At 31.7% G+C, this 23,553-nt stretch overlaps 1 protein-coding gene across 6 annotated transcripts in view; it reads right to left on the bottom strand.

Moving 5' to 3' along the window:
* Positions 1-23,553, bottom strand: part of Sema3a (semaphorin 3A) — a 431,159-nt gene that overhangs the window by 129,454 nt on the left and 278,152 nt on the right. For 5 of the 6 annotated variants that reach the window (XM_078040129.1, XM_078040128.1, XM_078040131.1 and 2 more), the window contains 2 exons: positions 15,984-16,141; positions 11,391-11,453 (listed from right to left, as the gene is read on the bottom strand). In XM_078040129.1, the coding sequence (XP_077896255.1) occupies positions 11,391-11,453; positions 15,984-16,141 (221 nt within the window). Of the gene's footprint in view, positions 1-5,321; positions 5,414-11,390; positions 11,454-15,983; positions 16,142-23,553 lie in introns of those variants that run through there. The other variant, XM_078040134.1, reaches the window with a different exon arrangement.

Raw genomic sequence — 23,553 nt, 5'->3', positions numbered from 1 at the left:
TCCAATTCCAATTACCTCCTTGCATTCTCTTAAATTATGGATAGAACCGTGAAATTTTATTCTAAATAAGGAAGGGGGAAAAAAAGGAAAGAATACTGTGAACATGAGCAATCTCTATTCAAATATATTCAGTTCATAATTAAATCAAACAACTTGCTCTGGTTCAAATATAAATCAGCCCCAAATGAATGGGTATAGAACTGTATTGCCTCGGGTCAGTGTGAATTCATCTAGAAAGAAAAAACAAAGTTTCTATCCTACCAGTATTTAATGTAGAAATATTTTAATGTTAAATCTAGCAGCTGGAAAAGCAAAGGAAACCCTTTCTATCATGATGGGTGGAGACATTTCTGCATGAAAATCCATTAATAAGCTTAATTCCTGAAGTTAATCTGTTGACTCTCTTTTTCTCTGGTCAATTTATTTGGCAAGCTAGATGAATACTCCAGTCTTCGTGCCAAAGCAGTAATCCATGAGATTGTTCCTGTCACTCACTTTATCCATCCCTCTATTTAAGTCATTCCATCCTTATCTGACAATAATGTTTTGTCCTTTTTTCTCTTTACATTGTGCTGTTACAGCTGTGATCCGATTATCCATAATCTTGTCTTCTTAATACTTTAGCATTCACTAAAAATATTAGAGCTCTCTACTTCAAAGAGGGAGATCCAATAAAAACAACATAAAAACATGTTCTAATTATCATATTACCCATCATATTTTAAATCTATGACCTGGAATTTTTTAATATCCAGATTTTAAAACAGTGAATAGTTTGTTCTGTCCATTTTGGAGTCATTTTTGCCTTCGCTATTTAAAAGGATGACTGCATAATCAGACCAATTGACCTTTTTATCTTAATGCTCTTTTTATTAACTTCAGAAATTAAAAAAAAATGCTCCATTCAACTAAGACAACCAAGTTAGTGTTATATCATAGCTAATTATTGAAGTATGTAAACATATTCGTATTGATTTAACTAAATCAATATTAAATCTATGGCAATTAAAAATTAAATTTGAAAGTGGCTCAAATGCTATGATCAACAAAGGAAGACTCTCTGTAAAAGGTCTAAAGTCACTAGAAATTTAAAATATGATGCTCATTTCAGTTTGGTACTCAAATTTTATTTTATTTTCCCCTCTGGATTGGATATTTATTTTGAAGTTCTAGAAATGCTGCTTAAGATTCTATAAACATTTTTCTTTCAAATTACTTGAAACTTTCAAATTTGGTCAAAAGACTTATACACATTGGCACTGTAGACATGATATTAGCAAAAGCTGACCAATGTCATTTTCTTCTAATATGTAAAGGAGCTCTGAACAACTTTACTTTGAAATTCCATGTGGACCAGAGTAGTGTATAATATTTATATGTAGATTTTTTTGTTGTACCATCAATGTAATTAGTCATCCCATGAGTGTCATTCATTGCTATGTAATTGTCATACATTATGCATACCTAGCGTAAGTTTTCTTTATCTTATATTCTAATGAATGCAGACAACTATAAAAATATTATGTGGAATCTACCTACATATGTTTTCTGTGATGCCAGGAAGCTTTCAAGTCATCACAATCCTTTCTCTGCTTTCAAAGTGATATTCTTGTGGTTTCCAATTTTAACAAGGTACCGAGTACTTAGTGCTCACACCTTAAAGCCAGAAAGTCATTGATTCAAGTGGGAAGTTACATGGAAAACATTAATTGTAGACAAGACAGTTTTGCATATTTAGTTCAAACATAATATGCCTTTATCATAACAGAATCCATTACCCAAATAGGGGAGATGAACTGCATCTTTAATCACATAAGAGAAAGGAGGCTAAGAAACAAAGCTTAGATTTTTGAAGAAGGTTGATGTCACCTGTAACCACCTCCCTTCTTACCATCTGCATTGTTTAATACCAAAATTAAAAGTAGATTTCCTTAATGTCCAAAGTACTAAAGGCATTATATAATAAATAATAAAAAGTGTTCTTATCACATATCTTTGCATGAATGGAAACATTATCCAGGTTTAGCACTTGTGCCATGGATATGGATATATCTGATTTACTCAAACATAAGCACCTACAGGATATTTTACATATTTACTCTTTCTTCTTTTTTTAGGAGCCTAAAGTTCATGTGCTTTATAAAAATCTTACAAAGTAAACCATTAAGGAAAAAAAAAGAATTTTTACAATATAAAAACTGTGGAAATTAAGTCAAATGCCGACAGCTAATGAATTTTTAAAAGCACAGTTAAAAACACTGTTATGAGCTGAATTACTTCTTCTTAAAATTTATTCTTGGAAGTCCTAATGCCAAGTACCCCAGAATGTGTCTGGAGATGGGACCTTGAAAAAGTAACTAAGTTAAAATCAGCCTCTTGGGTAGGGTCGTCCTTATTCCAATCTGCCTGGTGCTCTTAGAGGAAGAAATTTGCACACATAAAGAGAGCAGGCATCAGAGCACAGAGGGATGGCCACATGAAGAGCCTGGTGATCTGCAAGCCAAGGAAGCTTCAGAGGACACCAACCTTGCTGACACAGTGATCTCTTACTTCTAGCCTCTGTAACTATGACAAAATAAGTTTTTATTGTTGAAATTGCTCAGTCTGGATCTTTATTATGGCAACCCTAAAAAAATAGTGTGAACATTATCGAAAGAGTGGTTATTGAAGGACACATGCTGCTTAGTTTATTGTTGCTTAAAATATCATTTGTCCAAACAGAACATATATAGTGTCATAATTTTGTTGCCAGTTAGCCAAATTGTAGCCTTCTGCTTTGTATAGAATTAGACACTAAAGAGGAAATTTCACACATTTAATTTGTTCTGGCATATTTCACCAAATATTCCTTCAAATGCTATCTTTATATATTAATCTTCCTAAGGATAGATGCGTACATACATACATGTGTATATGTGTGTATGCATATGAATATGTATATATGTGTTTGTATACACACATATATACATATATATATTAACTAGTAGAAATAATTTCTGAATGTAATTAAAATATGGAACTTTGAAGACTTAAATTTTATTTGCATTTATTAGTATTGAGTGAAAATGTTAGTCAAGTATTTACATATGAAATAGATTCTCATCTTTGTGTAGCTTACTGGCAAGGAAGGGCTACAAGTTTCTTCTTTAGATCACCCAAGCTGAAGCAAAAGAGGTTGGAGGCTGGAAGTAGTAGATTACACATACTAATTCTAGTTTGTCCTTGTCCCACTTCACATCTAGCTTTTCTTCCCTAATGCCAACTCTTGTTTCCTATAGTAGCTTCAAGCCCACATGTATCAAATGAAATAGCCTTCATAGATTTCTTCACCACTTCTCACAATTGTACAAGGTCTAATCCTCATGATAAACAAGTTCTGGCCTTTGATCAAACCTTAATCAATGGATATATCTTGCTACAATAGAATACCTATTATAATATGTAGTGTAAGGGAATATGAACTTAGCTTATTTAAAACACACATACATATATACAGATATAGACTATATTTAATACCACATGTAACATATAGTAGAGTGAAAGTGTATTCAGTATTTTTAGCACAGAATTTCAATAACAGTAATGAGAAGCTTTAAGAATATTCTGCTCTGAGCTGGGGGTGGGGCGGAGCATGCCTGTAATCCCAGCGACTAGGGAGACTGAAGCAGGAGAATTGCAAGTTCAAGACCAGCCTCAGCAAATCAGTGAGGCCTAAGGTCTTGTCTGAAAATAAAACATAAAAAAAGAGCTTGGGATATGGTTCTGTGGTTAAGTGACCCTGAGTTTAATCTCCAGTATAACAAACGACAAACAAACAAACAAAAACAACAAAGAATATTCTGCTCTTAAAACACAAAAATTAAAATGAACTAAATATTCTTAGTCCCTGGAAATATTGTCAAGTTTTTAGAGGCACCAAAATTTTTTAATTCCATTGTCCTTACCATCTCTAAAAAAGCAGTAAATAGATATATATTAAAATTAAAGGATTCAAAACAGGAATGTTTTATGATCATCTGGGAACATGAGAGAGATGATATTTTACCGATAGTCTTTTGAATGAATTAAAGAAAAACAGTGCAAAGTTGACCACAATCTTAGTCGTCTTGAGACCAAGTATTACATCTCTAAGGTGAATATTCCCAGAGTCAGTTTCGATCTATGATAGAATGGTCAGTGTACCCTCAGAAGTAATTAGAAATCAATGCATGAAGATTATCAAGCATGTAAAGAAGAGGAATAAGAGTGGTGGTTTTAGAAGCTACACATCAGTGGGACTTAGAAGCACTTGTTTTCTATGAAGTTAGAGACATTAGCCAAAACCCTTTTCTCAGAGGAACTATCCAAATTATACTAGAGAGCCTCACAGATATAAAATGCTTACTATATTCTAAAAGTATGTACCCTGATGATGGGTGAATTATGGTATCCAATCAAGTCCAAATAACTTGCTAACCAATGCCAAATACTTGACCTTAATTTCAGCCATTTAAGAGTGCAATTGAAATTTCTAATAAAAAGGGAACACAAGTCAAAAATCTTCAAACCTCTTGAAAACGTCTATTTCAAATGCTAGTTTTACTTTTCAAGTAAAGAATTTAAGTATTTTTAAATTGTCATTGTAAATAAAGCATAATTATAAAATATTAAGTTTATGTAACTATTATAATAATTACATCTCATTTTGCATTAGTAAAACATAGGACTAAAATATAGTGTCTGAAATGAGTTTAATGGCAAAGTTTCATTTGCCATGCATCTTAGCTACCTAACACTCAAAACTGGTGCATTTACTTATTTTCACAAGAAGTATATGTCTTTAACCAAATATTAGTCACTTAAATCAGCTTATAGAGGAAAGGGCATTTAGAACAATATCAGATATGTAGTAAGCTCTCAGTTTTAGCCATCATAATTATTACCTCTGAATACTGAATTTAAACTGTAAGAACCTGACATTTGCTCCCAAAGAGAAATGCACTTACACAAGGCATAGGAATGTAAAAATCTGTACTTATTTCTGTGACATTCAATAAGACAAAGTTTTGCTGCCTGTCATCAAGTCAGTTATCTGTATAATTTAAGTATCATCAAATTTCATCATGGAAACATTTAAAAATGAATAAACTGACCATAACCTTTCATTTCTGATATCATCTAGAATGCCTAAAAAATTTATACAATTAATATTGTCAAGAACTGTAAAGGGTCTGCAAATTTACCCTATTTGTAAGATAATAGAGTTAGTCTGCCATGGTTTCACAGATACTGGCAAAAGATATGTGGCTCCTGAGCCAAAGATAAAGAACTTCATTACTCACAGAAATAGCAGTAGCCAGGATATCAGCATTTGCTGTGCAATTCCCAATGGGCACTGAGGAGAGGGCCAGATGACATCTGCATATGCAGTGAGCTGCATTATAGAAGAGGAACCATGGTTGAGCAAACCTGATTATTTTTAAATGGGAATGGCATGCTGGCTTTTAGATCTTGAGGGAGATATTGTGTTCTCTGTACTGAACAGTAAGCATACCTGCCCTTTGCTCCTGAGGAAGACACTATCTTTATTTCCCAAGATGATTTGAAGAGCAGCTTTTTGCTTCAGAGGGAGACATAGTTTTCCAATGTTCCTAATTGTATAATCATCCTTAAAAAACAGTCTGTAACGAAGGCAGTCACTTCTCATGGGAAAGTGTGAGACAACTATACATTAGAATTTTGAGGTTTAAGGAAACCTTAGTATTTTTGCAGACACCCATATTAGAAGGCAGTTCTAACTAATCATTTAATACATTTTTTTATGACCTAAGGTGCCTAAAATAAAATAAAAAATGAAGTGGATGTTAACTTTGACCTTTGAAAAAGTAATTGAAATTGAAGTGTTGGCATGTGCAGTTTGGAATGTACTGCAATTTAAGATGTGCATGTGTAGCTTCAAATTCTCAATTGGATTACTTGGCAAATATTAGTGCTGCTGAGGTCCTGCAATTTGATCTGTGATAAACTGGATAGACATGTTAAAATATATCATAGCATCAAAACATGTATAACAGCTGAGAAAAAAAAAAAACATAAATCCTGTGGAATTTCCAAAAAAGTCCTAAAGTTCAGGTGCATGATACTACACTTTGAAATGTATCCAGGAATAGGAATGTTATGAGAATCTGCTTTTTTTTTGGTTCCTCTCAGATGGTTGAAATTTTGATTTCCAATGATGTTCAAAATATTTCTAGCAGTCATACGGTTGCCATTTGGTTTTATTGAAACTTAGTGCAAAGAGAGATGGTTTAGTAGGATAAACAAAGAGGATTCAGAGAGCTATTGATTCAAAACAGATTCTTTTACCAGCTTAGCATGAATTCAGTTTTCATTTGCAAAACAGGGTCAAGAAGTTAATCCATCAATAGAAATGTTATTGTGAATAACTAAGTGGATTTTATGCCCTAGGAACATATCAAAAATGAGAGTAAAGGTGGAGAGCAGCAGTCAGATTTAAATATATGGGTTGCATTTATCTCATTATTCAGGATTTCTTTCCAATAGTATTACATATTACATATTTTTTCAAGTAAATCTTAAGAAAAAGAAATGGAAAAGTTCATGAGCATTTTATTCTTCTAATAATAGAAATGCTACAGCAACATTAATGTTTAGAACATACAACACCAGGAAAATAAAGGCATATTAATAGGATATGTTTTCTATCCTGTATATTCACTGCAAAAGAAAAAATATGTTTAGATTACTGTTGTTTAAAATGTCATTACCAGTATACACACATCTACACACACGTCTCTGAATATTTGTGTGACTATGTATACATATATACACACATACATAATAATAAAAAATGAATGTCATATATGCTATTTATTTTGTGCATTTGTATGTGTGTGCACCATATATATGTGTTTCAAGCTGCAGAAATCATGTCACCACAAAGTTCATTCTTTATGAATAGTTGCCCCAATTGCAGCTGTTGACTTAATGTTGCCCCAATTGCAGTTGCTGACATATGTTTAATGCAAAACTGAGGATGGGTTGGACCTTCCCAGATGGATGGAAGAATGAGGAGAGGGAACACTTTTACATATGATACTGTATGCAGTTACACAGGGACTATGTAGTTTCAGTCCAGTGGCCTGTCCCCACTTCCTCATGACCATGCAATCCTTGTATATGAATAAAACATTCCCTTAACCAAATCTGAGAAAAACTAATTCCCAAGGTAGATAACATTAGCTGGTGTCTTTGCCCAACTTTTCTTGTTGTATCCTTGTTTTAAATTGAGTGCTGAGAAGATACCACTTTCCCTAGAATGATTTATTGAAAGGCACTTTATTTACAAAGGAATTTTTGAAGAAACAGCAGGTAAGTGATAAACCCATACTTTAGAAACCAGAGAGAGCACACAAGGAGGTTGTTACTTCACTTTTCTACGAATGTTCAGGTCGGTTCTTATTTTGATTATGATTCTATTTTGGAGTCTCAATGGCTGGAAAACCCACTCAAGCCTCATTCTTGTGGTTTCCAGCATCACAAGGGCTCTTTGAAAGGAATTATTATCCATAAATCCCAGCTGACTGGTATTTACTCAAGATGCAGTGCAGAATTCCCATCAAACTGTCTGTCACTTCACAGGTGTTGAATGAAAAAAGTTCTTTCCCCTTAATCTATCTTTCAAATTGTTTATATAAATTATTGTTAAAATATTAGTGATATTTACCTTCTATGTTTATTAAAGAAAAATTCTATGAATCCCAGGAAGTCATGTGTTAGTAAAATCATATGTAAAGAAAGAAAGAGGAAAAAAAATGCATCTGTAAATGAAAGTCAAAGAGCAACCAAAGAATGCCATGCATCTTATTTTGAATGCAATGACTATATAAATCAAGGTAATACTTAAATGACGTTGCCTTGTAACTAAAGTGAACTTCAATCCAATGTATTCTAAATGCAAAAAATATATATTCAATAATATGGAAATGAAAAGCAGTATTAAGGGATCAAAAAGAGTTACTAAAAATAGTATATAGAAATATAATTAAGTGTTAATTAGAACTAGACGAAAATACATTTTTTGAAATAAAATATGTCAAAACTATTTTGTTTTCATTTCATTAAATAAGTATTATGAAGAGAATTCAAAGTGCACAATTGAACTTATTTAATGCAGAATGTATAAGAATACCAAAAAGCACACATATTTTATAATGCTAATTAGTTTACATTTGAAAAGATTACTTAGGGTAATCATATGATTGAACATGTAAAAAATAATCTCTTTCAAACCACTTATCTCTACTGTAGAGTATGTCATATGCCATACTCTACAGTAGAGATAAGTTTTTTGAGAATCTTTGTAATAAGATGCTATGACATGCCCAGCTCACTCTGGTGCATACCTGTAATCCCAGGAGCTCTGGAGGCTGAGGCAGGAGCATAGCGAGTCCAAAGCCAGCCTCAGCAAAAGCTAGGCGCAAAGCAACTCAGTGAGAACTTTTCTCTAAATAAAATACAAAATAGGGCTGGGGATGTGGCCCAGTGGTTGAGTATCCCTGAGTTCAATCCATCCCCCTTAAAAAGATGGTATGACATGATCAGGTGTCACTTATGCAATGTATCAGATTTACTAAACTCCATGTGTCTTAGTTCCTTTTGATTTAGTTCCCTAAAATCTGTAGGCATTTTCAATAAGCCTGGAAAATACAGTAAAGTTGTCCTTCTTTTTAGAGAAGAAATTTCTAAATTCACGATTATGTTAACTGTGGGGCACTGTGAGATCGTGAGTTTATTACAGCTGCTGAAATTTCATCAATAATGTTTTTAATTAAACTTTGTGCACATAACTCTATCACATACCAATAACACTAATTGTTAGTAATTTATCATTGATATTATTAATAGTTAATATCACAGTCTTGAAATAATTTCACTTGTATTTCTTTTATAAGAACTCTGAGAGCTGGTTATTATTAGTATCACACTTTTGATGATCCACAAAGGGAAGATATCTGTTCAGTGTTGTATTATATATCATGTAATAGGCACATTCAAATAAAAATATTCCAGCTAACAATAAAAACAACACAAGGGCACAGGAAGTATGCCTAGTTTTTTATCCTAACTTCTACCATAATACTCAAAATGTTACAACACCTTTTAATGAAATGCTAATTTTGAATTATTTTATTTCCCAATCAAGAATATGGGGGTAACTATACCCACCTCATAAAACTGTTGTTAAAATAACATCTGCAAAATCCTTTGTAAATTACTGTAGTGCTTGGTACCAGAAAGCATCTTAATTTTCTCAGTAATTTTCTCCTTATCTTTATACATTAATAAAAATCTAGAAGTCTGCATTTTTTAAAAATAACAACTAAATTATAAAGGTAAGATAATCATTTCTATTCATCCTCAGTTATTGTACTGAAAAATTTCAATGTAATTTATTAATGATAAGTATGGCATTTTAATGCTAGTAAGTTTTTATTTACAGAGTTATGCATTTTGACCTTACATTTGTGAAGTGTTTTTGTTCCTAATAATTAGTACAATACCTATTAAAACTTGTTCTCATAGTCATATAATATATCTTGTTCCATTTAATGGATGGGAAATTTAAGCCCAAAGAAAGTTAAAATAATTTCTCAGGACATTTAATGAGTCAGAAAGAGTACTGCAGTACAATTCTCGGAATTTCTGGACTCCTACTTCTTTGTTTTTTTCTGAGTAGAAAAAAGTCCTTTACAAAAGTCTCAACATATGCATCAATTTTGGAAAGTAAAAGTTTGAAAAAAAATTTTTTTTTGGTCTACATGAATGATCAAGGTATGGAGTGACTTACATTGGTTGACTCTCACTGACCTAACTCTAGTCAGGCTCCCCTAAACTGTTTTCTGTAGGGTTTCTGAATTCATCTCTGCTTAGTTTTGATTTTAGCAAGAATCCTGCTGGTTAATTTAGAAAAAGTCCCCCTCTGTTGATATCTGATCAAATTCACCATTGGCATTACCCAACCCTGTCTGCCTTTAGCAATAATCTTGTCAAATCAGTTTAGCCAGAATTCCCCTTACTCCTGAAGTTTCCTCCCAGTAATTTTCCATCCACTGACCCCACCCTGCTTCATGACTGCACTGCCTATCTTTGTATTCTGCCTATTTTTGTATTCAGATTGGAGTCCATTTTTACTCTCAACCTACAAAATTTCACTACAGCAGTCCTGAAAAAAGGCTGCTTTACTATTTTAAATTAACATCATGAATCATTTTTAACATATACTTAGATTTAATATATAATTTTCAAGGATGACTTTCCCATATTTGTTAACATTTAGGTGGATCAAGGATGGGGACTACCTATGCTTTTTGCTCCTTAACCTACTTTAAGTCACCAGTGGCCAACATTGCTAATAAATTGAGGCATTCTTTTCCTATGAACTCAGATCCTCCCTTTACATCATTCAAAATCTAAATATCAATTTAGGCAGCTGCTACAAATCAGTCAAGTTGTCCCTTGATAATAATAATATATCTATACAAAACGGAGGTCAGTGTTTCTTTAGGCAACACACAGTATAAGTTCCTTCTAAATGCTAATGCTTTAAAATAGACAAAACTTTAAAACTTATTTCTTTGTGTTTTAGACATTCCAAAGGATTGATAAAAATAATTTTAAAAAATTATATTTTTCCATTTCTGTAATTTATTTTAATCCATTGAAGTGATTATAACTATTTTCCATGATTTGTGTAGACACTTGGCTAAAGCCCAAGTCAGTGCCCATTTAATTTTACTAACAAAGCTTACCTTTTTACAATGGTAAAACCATCATAGGGGTTGCATATTATTCACCTTTGGCTCTACAGTGTCCAGGAAAAGGCCATTTTGTATGTAAATATTTGTATGTAAATATTGTATGTAAAAAAGTTACATACAATACTTATTTATAAATCAATATTTATTGTAAAAATGAGAGGAAGAAAGAAAAAGAATGGAACACAAAGAAAAAGGGGTAACTAAATCATGATAATTCAGATGTGGAAACAATATCATTTAAGATAAATTATAGAATAACTAACATATGTGAATCAACCTGCAGAAAGAAGTTAACTTATTTAATATAAGTATATCTGCTAAAATTACATTTTACTAGTATCCTTGGCATATATAAATCATCAAAGGGACAGTAGTTTTCTTTACTGAGGAATGTTGTTATTATTACTCATTTTCTTCCCAAAACTATCAATGCTTCCCAAATTGAATAGTATTCTTTTATTCCTTGAGTGATTAAGCCCATAAGTACAGTATGATATTTAATAGAACACAGAACAAAAATAGAGTAATGCATTACTTAAGAAATTAATGATTTAGTAGATTAATGCTTACCAGGATGTCTTTCCCAGCCCACTTGCATTCATCTCTTCGGGTATAAGATACTGGCCACACAATCTAAGGATAGAGAAGAAACATTATTTTGTGCCAATTAAGTTCTCTGAGAGATCTAACATTGCATAATATTTTGGATGAGGTTGGGGGAGCTAAGGTAAAGAAATTTCCACAAAACATCATGTGACAGGAAATTTTCAGTTTAGACATTCTAATATCAGTTAATTGGTTAATCATTTTCTGTCTACCCATTACCTTTGTTGTTCATGAAAGTTGAATAAGACAAATGAATGCAGTCAATACATTTGAACAGTACACAGTGGAAAGAATGGTCTCACAGACTGGGAGAGTAAGAAAATCCTGGAGATGTGAGAATCTACAGAAGAGGTAAAAATCAACACAGAATATGGCACATACTCCTCTAAATCGGTCAGTATTTATCAGGAAATAGTGATTTTAAAATTTTAACACTGGGGTGCCCTGGATCTATTGCTTTGATCCAAATCTCAGGATGACATGCTAGAATGAGAATTCAAAGTGTGTGAAATCCCATTTTACAAAGGAATCTTTTTCTTCTTCTTTTTCTTTTGGAAAGAGAAAATGTTTAAGAGTAGAACTGTATATTTTTGGAATATGAAGTTGGAACTGTAAAAGAAAAAAAATTACCCTCCCACTATGGGCTAAAGTTAGACTAGTTGAGGAATAATTGTATTTTCATCTCTAATATTTGCTTTTTATCTGTTCAAAGTTTACATATTTTGTAAATATGGTCACAGTGGTAGATGAACCAAATGTTACTGGTAACTTGGACAGTTGGATATATTTTTCTCCATGATAATAACCCGAATGCACTCATCTAAATTTTAATACAGAATTTTCCAGATCCCCTGAGTAATTCCAGTGAATCTATCTATATTGGGCAGAACAATTTAATATTCTCTTATTCATCTTTCTCTTCTAGTAATATTAGTGAATTTCAAAGAAAAAAATGTCATATGTAAAAGAAAAATCCAGAGACAGTGGCAGTTAATCATTCATGTCTGCTGGAAAGCTTTTAGCCTCAAAATGACTGATTACCATTCATTTGGAAACCTCCAGATAATTCAATTTATATGGTCACACACATGGGCAAAGGTTGTGATATTCAATCTGGGGAATTAAAAACCAAAATACAACACATTTATAAGCAAGAATTTGGGCCATATTGAAACAGAACATGATGACTTGATAAACACATTTCAGTAACATGACACAAATATAAAAAGCCTAGAAATTATTGAGTATGCATTCATTTTTACCATTAAGCTCTTAATTTGCATATTCTTTTTATGTACTTTTCACATATGTCTGCATGTCTAAATTAAAACTGTCATCTGACTTGTTCTACAAGATTTTTACAAAGTAGTCATAATAAAAATATTCAGGAACAGTAAATGTATCATCCTTACAATTAGCATTTTTCTGACTTCTGAAATTCTAGAGTGTTTGCTGAACAGTCCCATTTCACAGTTCTAATCTTCACATTGGCTCTGCAGAGGTTAGATGATCTCTTCTTACAGTTTACACGGAGGAGATAAAATATAAATTTCTCTAGGGTACAACAGTAATATTATATCGGAGCTGTTTTTTGACAGATTTACTTTCCAGATAAATTATGTTAAAATCACAGATTATTAAACATATATATGTTTATATATGCAAATATATGTATTTATTTAAAAAGACAATCTGTTTTCTCATAATTCCTAGCTTTTGAGTGTTTGTTATTGAGATAATACAGATAATAAGATAATATTTTGTGATTTCACTGTTATGTCAAATATTAATAAAATAATTTTCATATTCATGCTATTTTCTTTTTGTTCCTTTGCTCCTAAACTTTTAATTTACCTAACATTGTCTAAATTTCTTACCCTTCTAATCAGAATGTTTTATGATATATTTTGCAGTTGTTCTTATTTTTTTTATGATTCCATGCTTCTATTCATGTCAATCTTTACTCATGATTTTTTTCTTTCTTCTTTTTTCAGTGTTTGAGATTGATCTCCAGGGTCTCATGTATGCCAACCAAGTCCTCTACCACCAAGTTCCAACCTCTACCCCCTTACTTATGATCTTTAGTAAATATGTATGCCTTAGAGAGATTGTGCTTTTTACTAAGGTAAATAACTTCCATAGCTCTTCCAAAGCTGAGAATGTGTTTTTGCCTCTAAGAGGAGGGATTGGCCCAATATTTACATTTATGCTCACTCATCTTTACTATTACCTTGTAAAGTCATCAAGAAGAAGAATTATTTATGACATGCATAGTCATAAATTTACTCTTATAAAGTTTATCACAAGAGTGAATGTTTACAAAAAAGTTGCTAAATATCTGTACATAGGTTTAACAAAGTGTTTAAAAAAATAAATAAATAAACATACCAAATATAAATAAACAGATAAAAACACCTAAGTAAATTGAATTTATTCTTTTAAACAAAATATAAAAATAAAACAGATTATTAAAATTAATAATCTGTTTTAAATGGGTTGTTTTAAAACTAGAAAAATATCTTCTCTTTTTAGTATAATATTTTTAAACTCAAGGGTAAGAATTATAACAAAAATACTAAGATAATAAGCAATTCACTTAGTTTTAAATTAATTCATAACACATACATATTTATTACAATTCCAGTTGGTAGAAATTACTATAATATATATGATATATATATACATATATATATATATGTATATATAATATTTGTAATATGCATGCTAGGTGTACAAATGACTCTAGGATTTGTTTCAGTTATAAAATTGTACATTTTTATAACTTGGTTCCTTTCAGTTTAGAAACATTTAATACAAAAGCCAAATTTAGAATATTTATCCAAATAAAAATGTTAAACACATGAAACATATAGTGTAAGGTGATCTGTGCTTATATACTATCCATCCATGTAATGTATATATTTATGTATATCAGTTTTACAAAATAATAGAAACAATACTGACAAGTTTAACTGTTATAATTTCCTAAAATTAAAATGTCAGATTTTTCTTAATCATTCTATGTTTTGATTTCATTTCATAAAGAGCAATTTCTGTTTAATAATACAACAATAAAAAGTATTTTGTGAGATTTTTGAAAGATTAATGCAAACATTTTTATCATTTTGGAAAAACAAATGAATAGCAATTTTCTAAGATAATAGATAATCTTAAGTGTGTATTACTATCATCTGAGGAGGCTTAGAAATCAATCAACTTAAAAAATCAGAAAAAAAAATGCCAAGAGTGATTTTTAAATGCCATATCATATGCCACACACACATTTGTGTGTGTGTATGTGTGTTTCTTTTTATAAAACTACATATAATGAGTTAAACCTCTTTATGAATATGATCAGAATATTAGTGTTTGGGTAACAGAAGAAAATGGAACAGTCTTAGTTTAATGCTATTTATTAATGCTATTTATGAATAGTTACCTAACTCCTAATGAATTTCAAACTAAATTTATATTTTAATATAAGCCTCTATTTTGTACCAAAAGCAGCATTCTCCAATGAGATCATAAACTTTTTACAATTTAGGGACTTTTTGAAAGTTACTATCCAAACTGCTACAGTTTCTGAGTAGTCAAGGCACAAACTCTAAAGCCCTCCATGTTAAGAAGCAAAACCAATACACATTGATGCTGACATGTATACATTCCAAAAAGCATGTTGTGTTATGGTTCTCATGAAAAATATTTCATAAAGACCTATGTTCCTAAGGGAAATAAAACTGCAAGAACTGACTACCTAAAATAGTTAATTTAGAGTGTCACATGTAAATTTAATAGCATAATTTCTCCTAGATTATAAATCCATGCTTATTTTCAACCTGTATAGTTTATATATAAGACAAAAATACTAAAATCAGGATAAACTGGTTTCTTGATGATGTATAAATGTTCACATTGGCAAAAATCTGACGTCTTGAAGATTGATCTTTTTCTTTATCTTTTTCTTTTTTTTTAAGATTGATCTTCTAAATCGTTTTGTTTAAAATGCCAGATAGTTAATATCTTAGACTTTGCAGGTCAGATTATCTCTGTCACAACTACTCATCTGTGCTGTTTTAGCATGAAAGCAGATATAGAACATATGTAAACTAATGAGAATCCCTGTGTTCCAATAAAACTTTATTTTCAAACATGAGTGGCACATATAATTATGCATGTGAGAAATTGTTTGATGAATCTTGCATTTGCTGGTAATATAGAGAAATGTATAAATACATTACATATACATAATGCATGAAATCAGTAATGATGTATTTTTAATCAGTTCAGTTATTTAATTTATTGCAGGAAAGTTATATAATTATTGTTGAATTAGCTAAAGTTAGTATTTTTATAATGCTCTATACTTTCTTCATTGATGATGTATATGACTTACTGCATCCATTGATTTGATATTGTCATTAATTTTTTTGCATCTAAAAAAATAAAATATTCATTTAAAACAGTTTTTTATAAGTTGTCATATTTAATAGCTAGAAAATTCTATATATCTTAAGATGTTTCACAAGAACTACAGTGTACATATTAAAATGAAGATACCTTTTGAAAATCCTTGATATTAACCAGGTTGAATGAAAATATGTGATCCTTTGCTCCAACATACAGCCTACTCCGTTCCTCATCCAAAAGGAAGGTATGATAACTGGAGCTGTTGGCCAAGCCATTGAAAGTGATCACATTGTTGGATTCCAACATTTCTGCAAGGTAACAAAGCAAAACATTGGGTGTTAATGTGAGATCCTACATGAGCAGAAGCTATTGGTACATGGTAATCTGACTACTGTCTGCTGTCATGATCAACCAGTGGCTATTCTTCATGGTATTAAGAAATATACAGAAACTAAACTTTTTACATTTCAGTGAAATTTGGTCATGCTCATCAGTTTGCTGATTTCGTATTTAAGATGACACACTATTAGTACAAAGAGAGAGAAAGAAGTTGTCTACACAAGCTCATTTAGTGGAATCAATTCATAGGTAGTAATAGATCAGAATAGTCAATATTATATATAAACTTCCATAATTTTATGAAGACTTGCTTACATGGTTTTATTTGTTCCAAGCTAATAGATTGAAGAGTAAGTATAGGGGCCAACAGTGCAGAGGGAATGTGTGGAAAACATAAAACTTAATCTCCTAGGTTGTTTCAGATCTCTTTTTATTGAGATATTTTAATATGTCTTTTGGATCATTATGTCATTATTTTCACCATCTATATTTTTCAAAACTATTCCCTGAATTAATGCCTCAGGTTTTTCCAGTACATAGTAGGAACCCTTTATCAGAATTCATGAAATGTAGAATTTCTTTCAAAGAGAGAAAGTAACAATGCAGACCCTTTCTCTGTCCTAGCCCTATCCCCAGGAAACATGTGGTACATGTTTACATTCATGTGATACATTGCCTTGCTTTATCTCTCTCTCTTAATGGCTTCCCTCTTGTTATCAAAAATATGATTTCAATAGGGGTTAAAGTTCAAGAGAGGTTAAAATTCCTTAACTTAGTATTGGCAGTCAAGTCAAGCTCATTCCAATTTAGACCTAAGACCAGTGTTTCTTGGCTTCATGTCCTTTGTCAAGCAGGAAAACATACTTTGTAGTTGTACACTTTTTGGCCTCTGTGCCATTCCTTTTGACTCCTACAGTGACATGCTACCTGGACAAGATAATTCCTACTCTTAAAAGCTAGTACAAGTGTAACTTCCAAGAAATTTTCATAGAGCTTCTTGTTATAGCATGTTTGAATTAGTCTTACAACTTTACACACTGTCAATTACTGCAATTATTCATACAAATGACTTATCTGCCAGAATTAACACTTCCTCATGTCAGGAAACATATAATTAATAGCTCATCATTTACAACTTATTTGTTTCTTTTTTTCATATTATCAGGTCAACAATGAGTGCATATCTTTTTATCTACTAATCTATCTTACAGGCAATATTGCAAGAGCTGTAAACAAGTTGCTTAAAGATACATTTCTGATTTCTTCCTGAGATTTCTTTAGTATAATCTTGAGCTGACCTCACTCTCCTGTACTCTTCTCTTCCAAATAAAGGAATGAAAGAGAGAAGCAAAGAAAGAAAGGAACGAAAAAAAAAGAATTTTATTCATATGAGTCATTGTTGAAATGAATAAGAGCTATTAGTCTCCAGAGAAAGAATATACTACATGATATTTGAATTTAAATGGCCTTCTTTTCACTAACATCCAAATAACTGAAAAAGATCAATACTACTCAGAGTTAATATGACTGAAATTTCAAGACTCTGTGTACAGATGGAAAGGCACTGTGCTAAAGGCAGGGGCTACATAATATGTTCAGGCATTGACTGGCCAGTTAAGAAGATATATTTATCAAATAGCTGCCCTTCAAATTGTAAAACCTACAATTGAATCTAGTACTGGAGAAGCCAAATGATATGTAGCCAGGCAAACTTTAAAAAAAAAAATGTTAGCGCAGCCTAAATCAAGATATTTTCATAAAGATATTAAGAAATGAAAGGGGCAACTAAGATGCATGAGTGGATTTTAATAGAAATCACAATAAAACCACATATGAGAACTCTAATCATCAAGTAGACGTTAAAAAGAAATAACTACTACAGCAACAGTTTTGGGAGTCATCCCTCTATAAGCCCACACAGAAACATCATCACAGTACTGGTACCCTAGATGTGCACACCAATATGGTTTCCTTAAATGCTGGAGCCTCCATTTCTAGAAAATGAGATTAATAATTTATTCATAATATATCTTCCAAGAGATAATGTTAAGGTGACATGTAAAGGCCATATAATAATTTGCATAGTATATACTCAAAGGCTACCTGTTTATATAGTAAAGGGTAAATATGAATTGTGTTTGATCTTCTTGACCAGACAGGAAATTAGGGTCTAAGTGAAGTAGACTCAATACAATATCTTTTACTTACTTTACCAAAGGTGTTAGCATGTTAACATCAATAATTTTGTATAGTAAAAGGATAAATGGAGAGGGCTAGGATTGGGGCTCACTGGTAGAGTGCTTGCCTAGCATGCGTAAGGCACTGGGTTCGATTCTCAGCATCACATAAAAATCAATTACGAAAACAAAGGTCCATCAACAACTGAAAACAATGAAGATTTTGTTTGATCTATATCAATTCTAAATGTAATGATATATGTTGATGATAAATATAAGTGTAATATAATACTGAATATAATCTTTTTTGTTTGTTACTTTGTACAACTTCAATTCTAAAAAACAAAAAGAATCACTTTTTAGTAGTATAATTTCAAACACTGAAAATACCTTTCCAATTGAAAAATGTTATAGACTGAATTTTTAAGTAAGTTTGGGCAGAATTATTGGTTTCTGTATATAGACAAATTAAATTTTGGATGGCTTATGTATGGAATCACATTAGAAACAAATTACACATTTTAAAATATTACTGCTGAACTATTTCACTAAAAAAAAAAAACAGATAATACTTTCTGGTTAACAACTATTTTCCACTGCTTTCAAATGCTCTTAGTTTTATCTCTTCATTCCTTCTATTCTAACTTCAATCTAATCACAGGAACTTTCTGCACAGTTTTATAACTGAGACAGAAGTCTTTCTGAGACCCTCTTGGCAATGAGCAAGATAAACTCTGGATCCCTTCAATTATCTTACATTTTCTTGGGCAAAAATGCTTGGGTTAAAATCAGACATCTTTTCTCTAAATCTAGTTCTCATATTCCTCATTATTCTCTTTTCCCTATTTAAATTTGTGATTTTATTTTTCCTATGTGTAGACACGTTCAGCTGCAATCAACATTAAACGGCTTCAAGTTTGAAATGACTCTTAAAAATTTTAGGTATTTCTTTTGGGGTTCTGTTATTTAAACCTTGTGATGACATAAACTTGTGATGAAACTAAAATAAATATTCAGTAATGTGAGATGCTGGTTAACATTCCTCTACCTTCTCAAAATTGCCTGTACTCATATCCAGTCAAAGAACAAAGAACAACAAAATGCTATTTTGAAAAAAAAAATACAAATTCCTATAGAGTCAATTCAGCTATGGTGAATCTGATAAGATTAAAGCTTTTGTAAAGGTGTGAATTCTCTCTGGGTAACATTGTGGCTTTTTTTTCTTCTGGTTGAGACATTACTTCAATTTCTATGTGCTGTGTCAATTGTAAAGTGAAATAAATGTAAGATTATAATCAAAGATGCCATCTTAGAAAAAGCACTCTTTAATGAATAATATGTTCTTAAATTTGAAAAGTGATTAAATAAGTATTCTGTTTATTTTAGATTTACCAAATAATTTAGAGTCATTATACTTTGCTCAACAACAAAATGGAAGATAAATTGATTGTAAACCCAGGAAAGCAGTTGGAGCTCAATAAGTATCAACCATTACCACAGGAAAAAAAATAATAATTCATGTAATTTCAAATAAAAGTGTCATCCATTACAAATAGGTCACCCTCTCTTATGATAAAGTTACAAAAAACAGTCTCCTGAAAATTGTAACTCTTTTAATTATAATAATTTATATTTAATCTAATAACAAATAGCAAAAGAAATTATAACTAATAAGTCCTATAATGAGAATATGCTACCAAATTATCATAGGAGAAAAGCTGTAATCTTTTATAACAAGTCAATTCTAATTTATTTATTTATTTATATGTGTGCAGGTTTGCCCTTTCCCCCTGAATTCATTATGATCTTTAATGTTCATTTGGGGGGCGGGAAAGAAAGTCATTAGCAGCAATCACTGTCAGTACATTATTTAAGATATTGAATATTATTTTATAAACTAATAAAATAATATAAAATAACATTCTTAGACATTAGAAATTTATTTAAAAAAAGGGTAGGAAAATTATATCAAAACCACACATGATGATTCACCTCTACACAATAAAATTGTATAGTTCCTGTGGTGTTCTGATTGTTTTTAGGATAAGCAGAGATTTACACAAATGATTACAGTGACTGGGTCAGATTCTAGAAAAGACAGTGAAATGAATACTGATTTCTAAGATATCCAAGACTTCCCAGATCTGGACCTTTTTATAGAAGGATGGAGCAGTCCTGTACACTTGACCTTCAAATCCAAACAATGGCCACCCTGTTCTTTATTTCTCTGACTTCTGATACCTCTCTCTATTTTTCTTCCAAGTTTTATAGTAAGAACAGTAATAGGACCTCACCAGTTGCTGGATTCAAATGAATTGTGTGTATTCATTGGTGGCTCTCAGCTTACATTCTTTTTCCATGACTTGAACTTTGTCCTTTTCATAGAACAGCTAAACATCCCTTTTAAAATTTTCAAGGCTAGGTCTATAAGATGCCAAAACATTTTGGCTAAATGATAACCACATCTTGATATTTGTAAATATTGGAAAGTTCAGTAAAGTCCAAAATTTTTGGATCATATATTTCAGTGCTTCTTTGACCTTTTTTTAAAAATTTCTTAGACACACACACACACAAAAATCCAAAAGTAAAACAGGCAGAGGGGCTGGGGTTGTGGCTCAGTGTAGAGCCACAACCCCAGGTAGAGTGCTTGCCTAGTATGCATAAGGCACTGGATTCGATCCTCAGAACCACATAGATGTAAAATAAAGATATAGTGTCAACCTAAAATTAAAAAAAATGTTTAAAAAACAGGCAGAAGCATAACTTTTTGTTGCATTGTAAAAAGAAGACAACAAAATCAAGTGCTATTTACTCTCATTATTATTTTATATAAAAATGAAGCAGTATTTTATTTTACTAGGAAAATGAACAGAGAGGACAAAAAACAAAGGATAATGTTCACAGATGAATGAGTTATACAAAGGGAAAACTCATAATATCTTCACTTTATTTTTATTTCACCAAGTAGTAGTTTTAAAAATTTTTCTGTGCAGTTAGTACCTTTCCACTGGCTGGTGTTTGGCAATACTGCTCTATACAAACTGTGCAATTGACAAATTACACTCCTATCATTTTGGGCCAATTGACTGTGCCATGCATAGATGGAGTCATATGAGTGCTTGTCTATATGCTTTTATTTATTTGTTCATGCTAAGAATATTCTTTCAATTTACAAATTTGGGTAATTATTGCTTGAATATATTTAGAAAACGAATCTATCTTTTGATTTCAATAGAAGTAAGCCCTCAAAATATGCATAAAGTTTACCCATTCTCAACTGAAGATAACTAACTTATCTTTTTGCATTTGCTGGTGGGCTTATCTCTAATGTCTCTATTCCATCAATCTTATGCCAGGACTATGTTCCACCATTTTTTTTTTTTTGTAGTTTATGTGAGTAATCAACTTTTTGACTTAGACTCTCTAATCTAAGTATGATCTGCCCACACTTGAGCTTTGGCGGAGTACAGGTCCATTCTCAGCCTAACCACAGTTTCTCCACTTCTAGACCTCACCACAGTTTCTCCACTTCTAGACCTCATACAATATTCAAGCATCCTAAAACACTCTGTCAGGGAGAGAAAGTGCACTCTCCCACAGATGTTCTCATAAAGCATCAAGAACAAGATAACAGTGATATGAATGTATTTTCTATTCTTTATAATAAGAAAAACACATACAGAAAATTATTTGTTCACCAATTAATCTGATTAATTCAATTTTCATCATTTGGTGATCATTCATCTGCTAATTCAACAAACATTAATTCCTTAACATGTACAACTCATATACTTTGGATAAAAGTATGTGGAGTATGGAGAAGAATAGAACTTTGATAGAAAGGTAGACAAATATTCTTGGAGAAACAAACACTAAATCAATAACAATGAAAAGAGGATATAAAGAGCTGTGGAAACTATTAGAAGGGAAAAAATAATGCCACACTGAGAAGCAAATGATCCTTGGAGAAGGAGCTAGGAGATTAAACCTGGCCTTTAAAAAAAAAAAATGTACAGGACTTTCTCCAGAAGAAAGAAGTGTGGCAGAGCCTCACATTCAGAGGACATGAGTAAAGACCAGATGATACAAATAAGGAAGAACACAGGGAACCACATCATAAGTGCTTATTATGTGCCAGAAACTGTGGAATGATGTATGTGAATATATATTTATGCATCACAATGCTGTGAGGTTGGAATTCTCCTTTCCCATTGTTTATCTCATAAGGAAACTGATTGAGATAGGCTATTGGAAATGTCCTTGGTCATAGAGCAAATATGCCGGGAAGTCAAGATATCCATTTCTATCTGAAACGTAAGGTCAGACTCTTCTTGTTTTTTCCCATAGTATCTTTTTTTTAAAAAGTACATTTTGCAGAATATTAAGTTCTTATTGTTGAGAACTTTGGTTATCTCTTATGCTCATGTTAGTTACTTCAATTAACAGTGTCTTAAATATTTATATTATTTTATTTACTTTCCACTTGGTCTTTTTATACAATAATAACTCTGTGGGCAATCTTATCTACAATTGGAGCTTTCACTACTAACAGTATTTTGACATGTCTCAAATATATGTCTTCTAAGACGTATTTTCCTCCACAGGCCAAACAAAGGCTTACTAAAAACCTCTGTTTAGATGTTGCACAAACATCTCAGAGTCTGCATGACTTAAACAGAGTTTACTCCCTTTTCTTCTTTCCATACTGACATCATCAACTTTCTGCATGTTTTATGTTGCTTATGAGTATCACTCATCCAAAGATCCATGCTAGCCAGAGCCTTTCATCATCCATACAGCCAATCTATCCCTCCAGTTTTGTTCACCACAATAATTTGTCCTATGTTTTCTTTTGCATACAGACTCACTGCCAATAGTTTAACTCCCTGTATCTTTCCTGAATTATTGTAACTATCTTCTAACGGAACTTCCTCTCTAGGTTTATACTAACAAGCCACATGAGGTCCTGCTTCCAGATGAACCTTTCTATAAAAGAAACACACTTTCTACTGGTGAAAGATGATGGAGGAAAGACATTTTTCTTCTATATACTTCCTTTGAATCTCATGGGGACAAAAAGAAAACAAGAACAAAAGAGGAAAACAAAAGAGTTAGTAAAAAATGAGAGCTGATGACACTATAGTATTATTGAAAAATATCCATAAAAAGTGCATCTGGAGCTAAAGTACAATGCATCATTT

The sequence above is a fragment of the Ictidomys tridecemlineatus genome, chromosome 2, assembly GCF_052094955.1.
Source record: "Ictidomys tridecemlineatus isolate mIctTri1 chromosome 2, mIctTri1.hap1, whole genome shotgun sequence".
NCBI classification, from domain to species: Eukaryota; Metazoa; Chordata; class Mammalia; order Rodentia; family Sciuridae; genus Ictidomys; species Ictidomys tridecemlineatus.
This window is presented reverse-complemented; position numbering and strand designations above follow the sequence as displayed.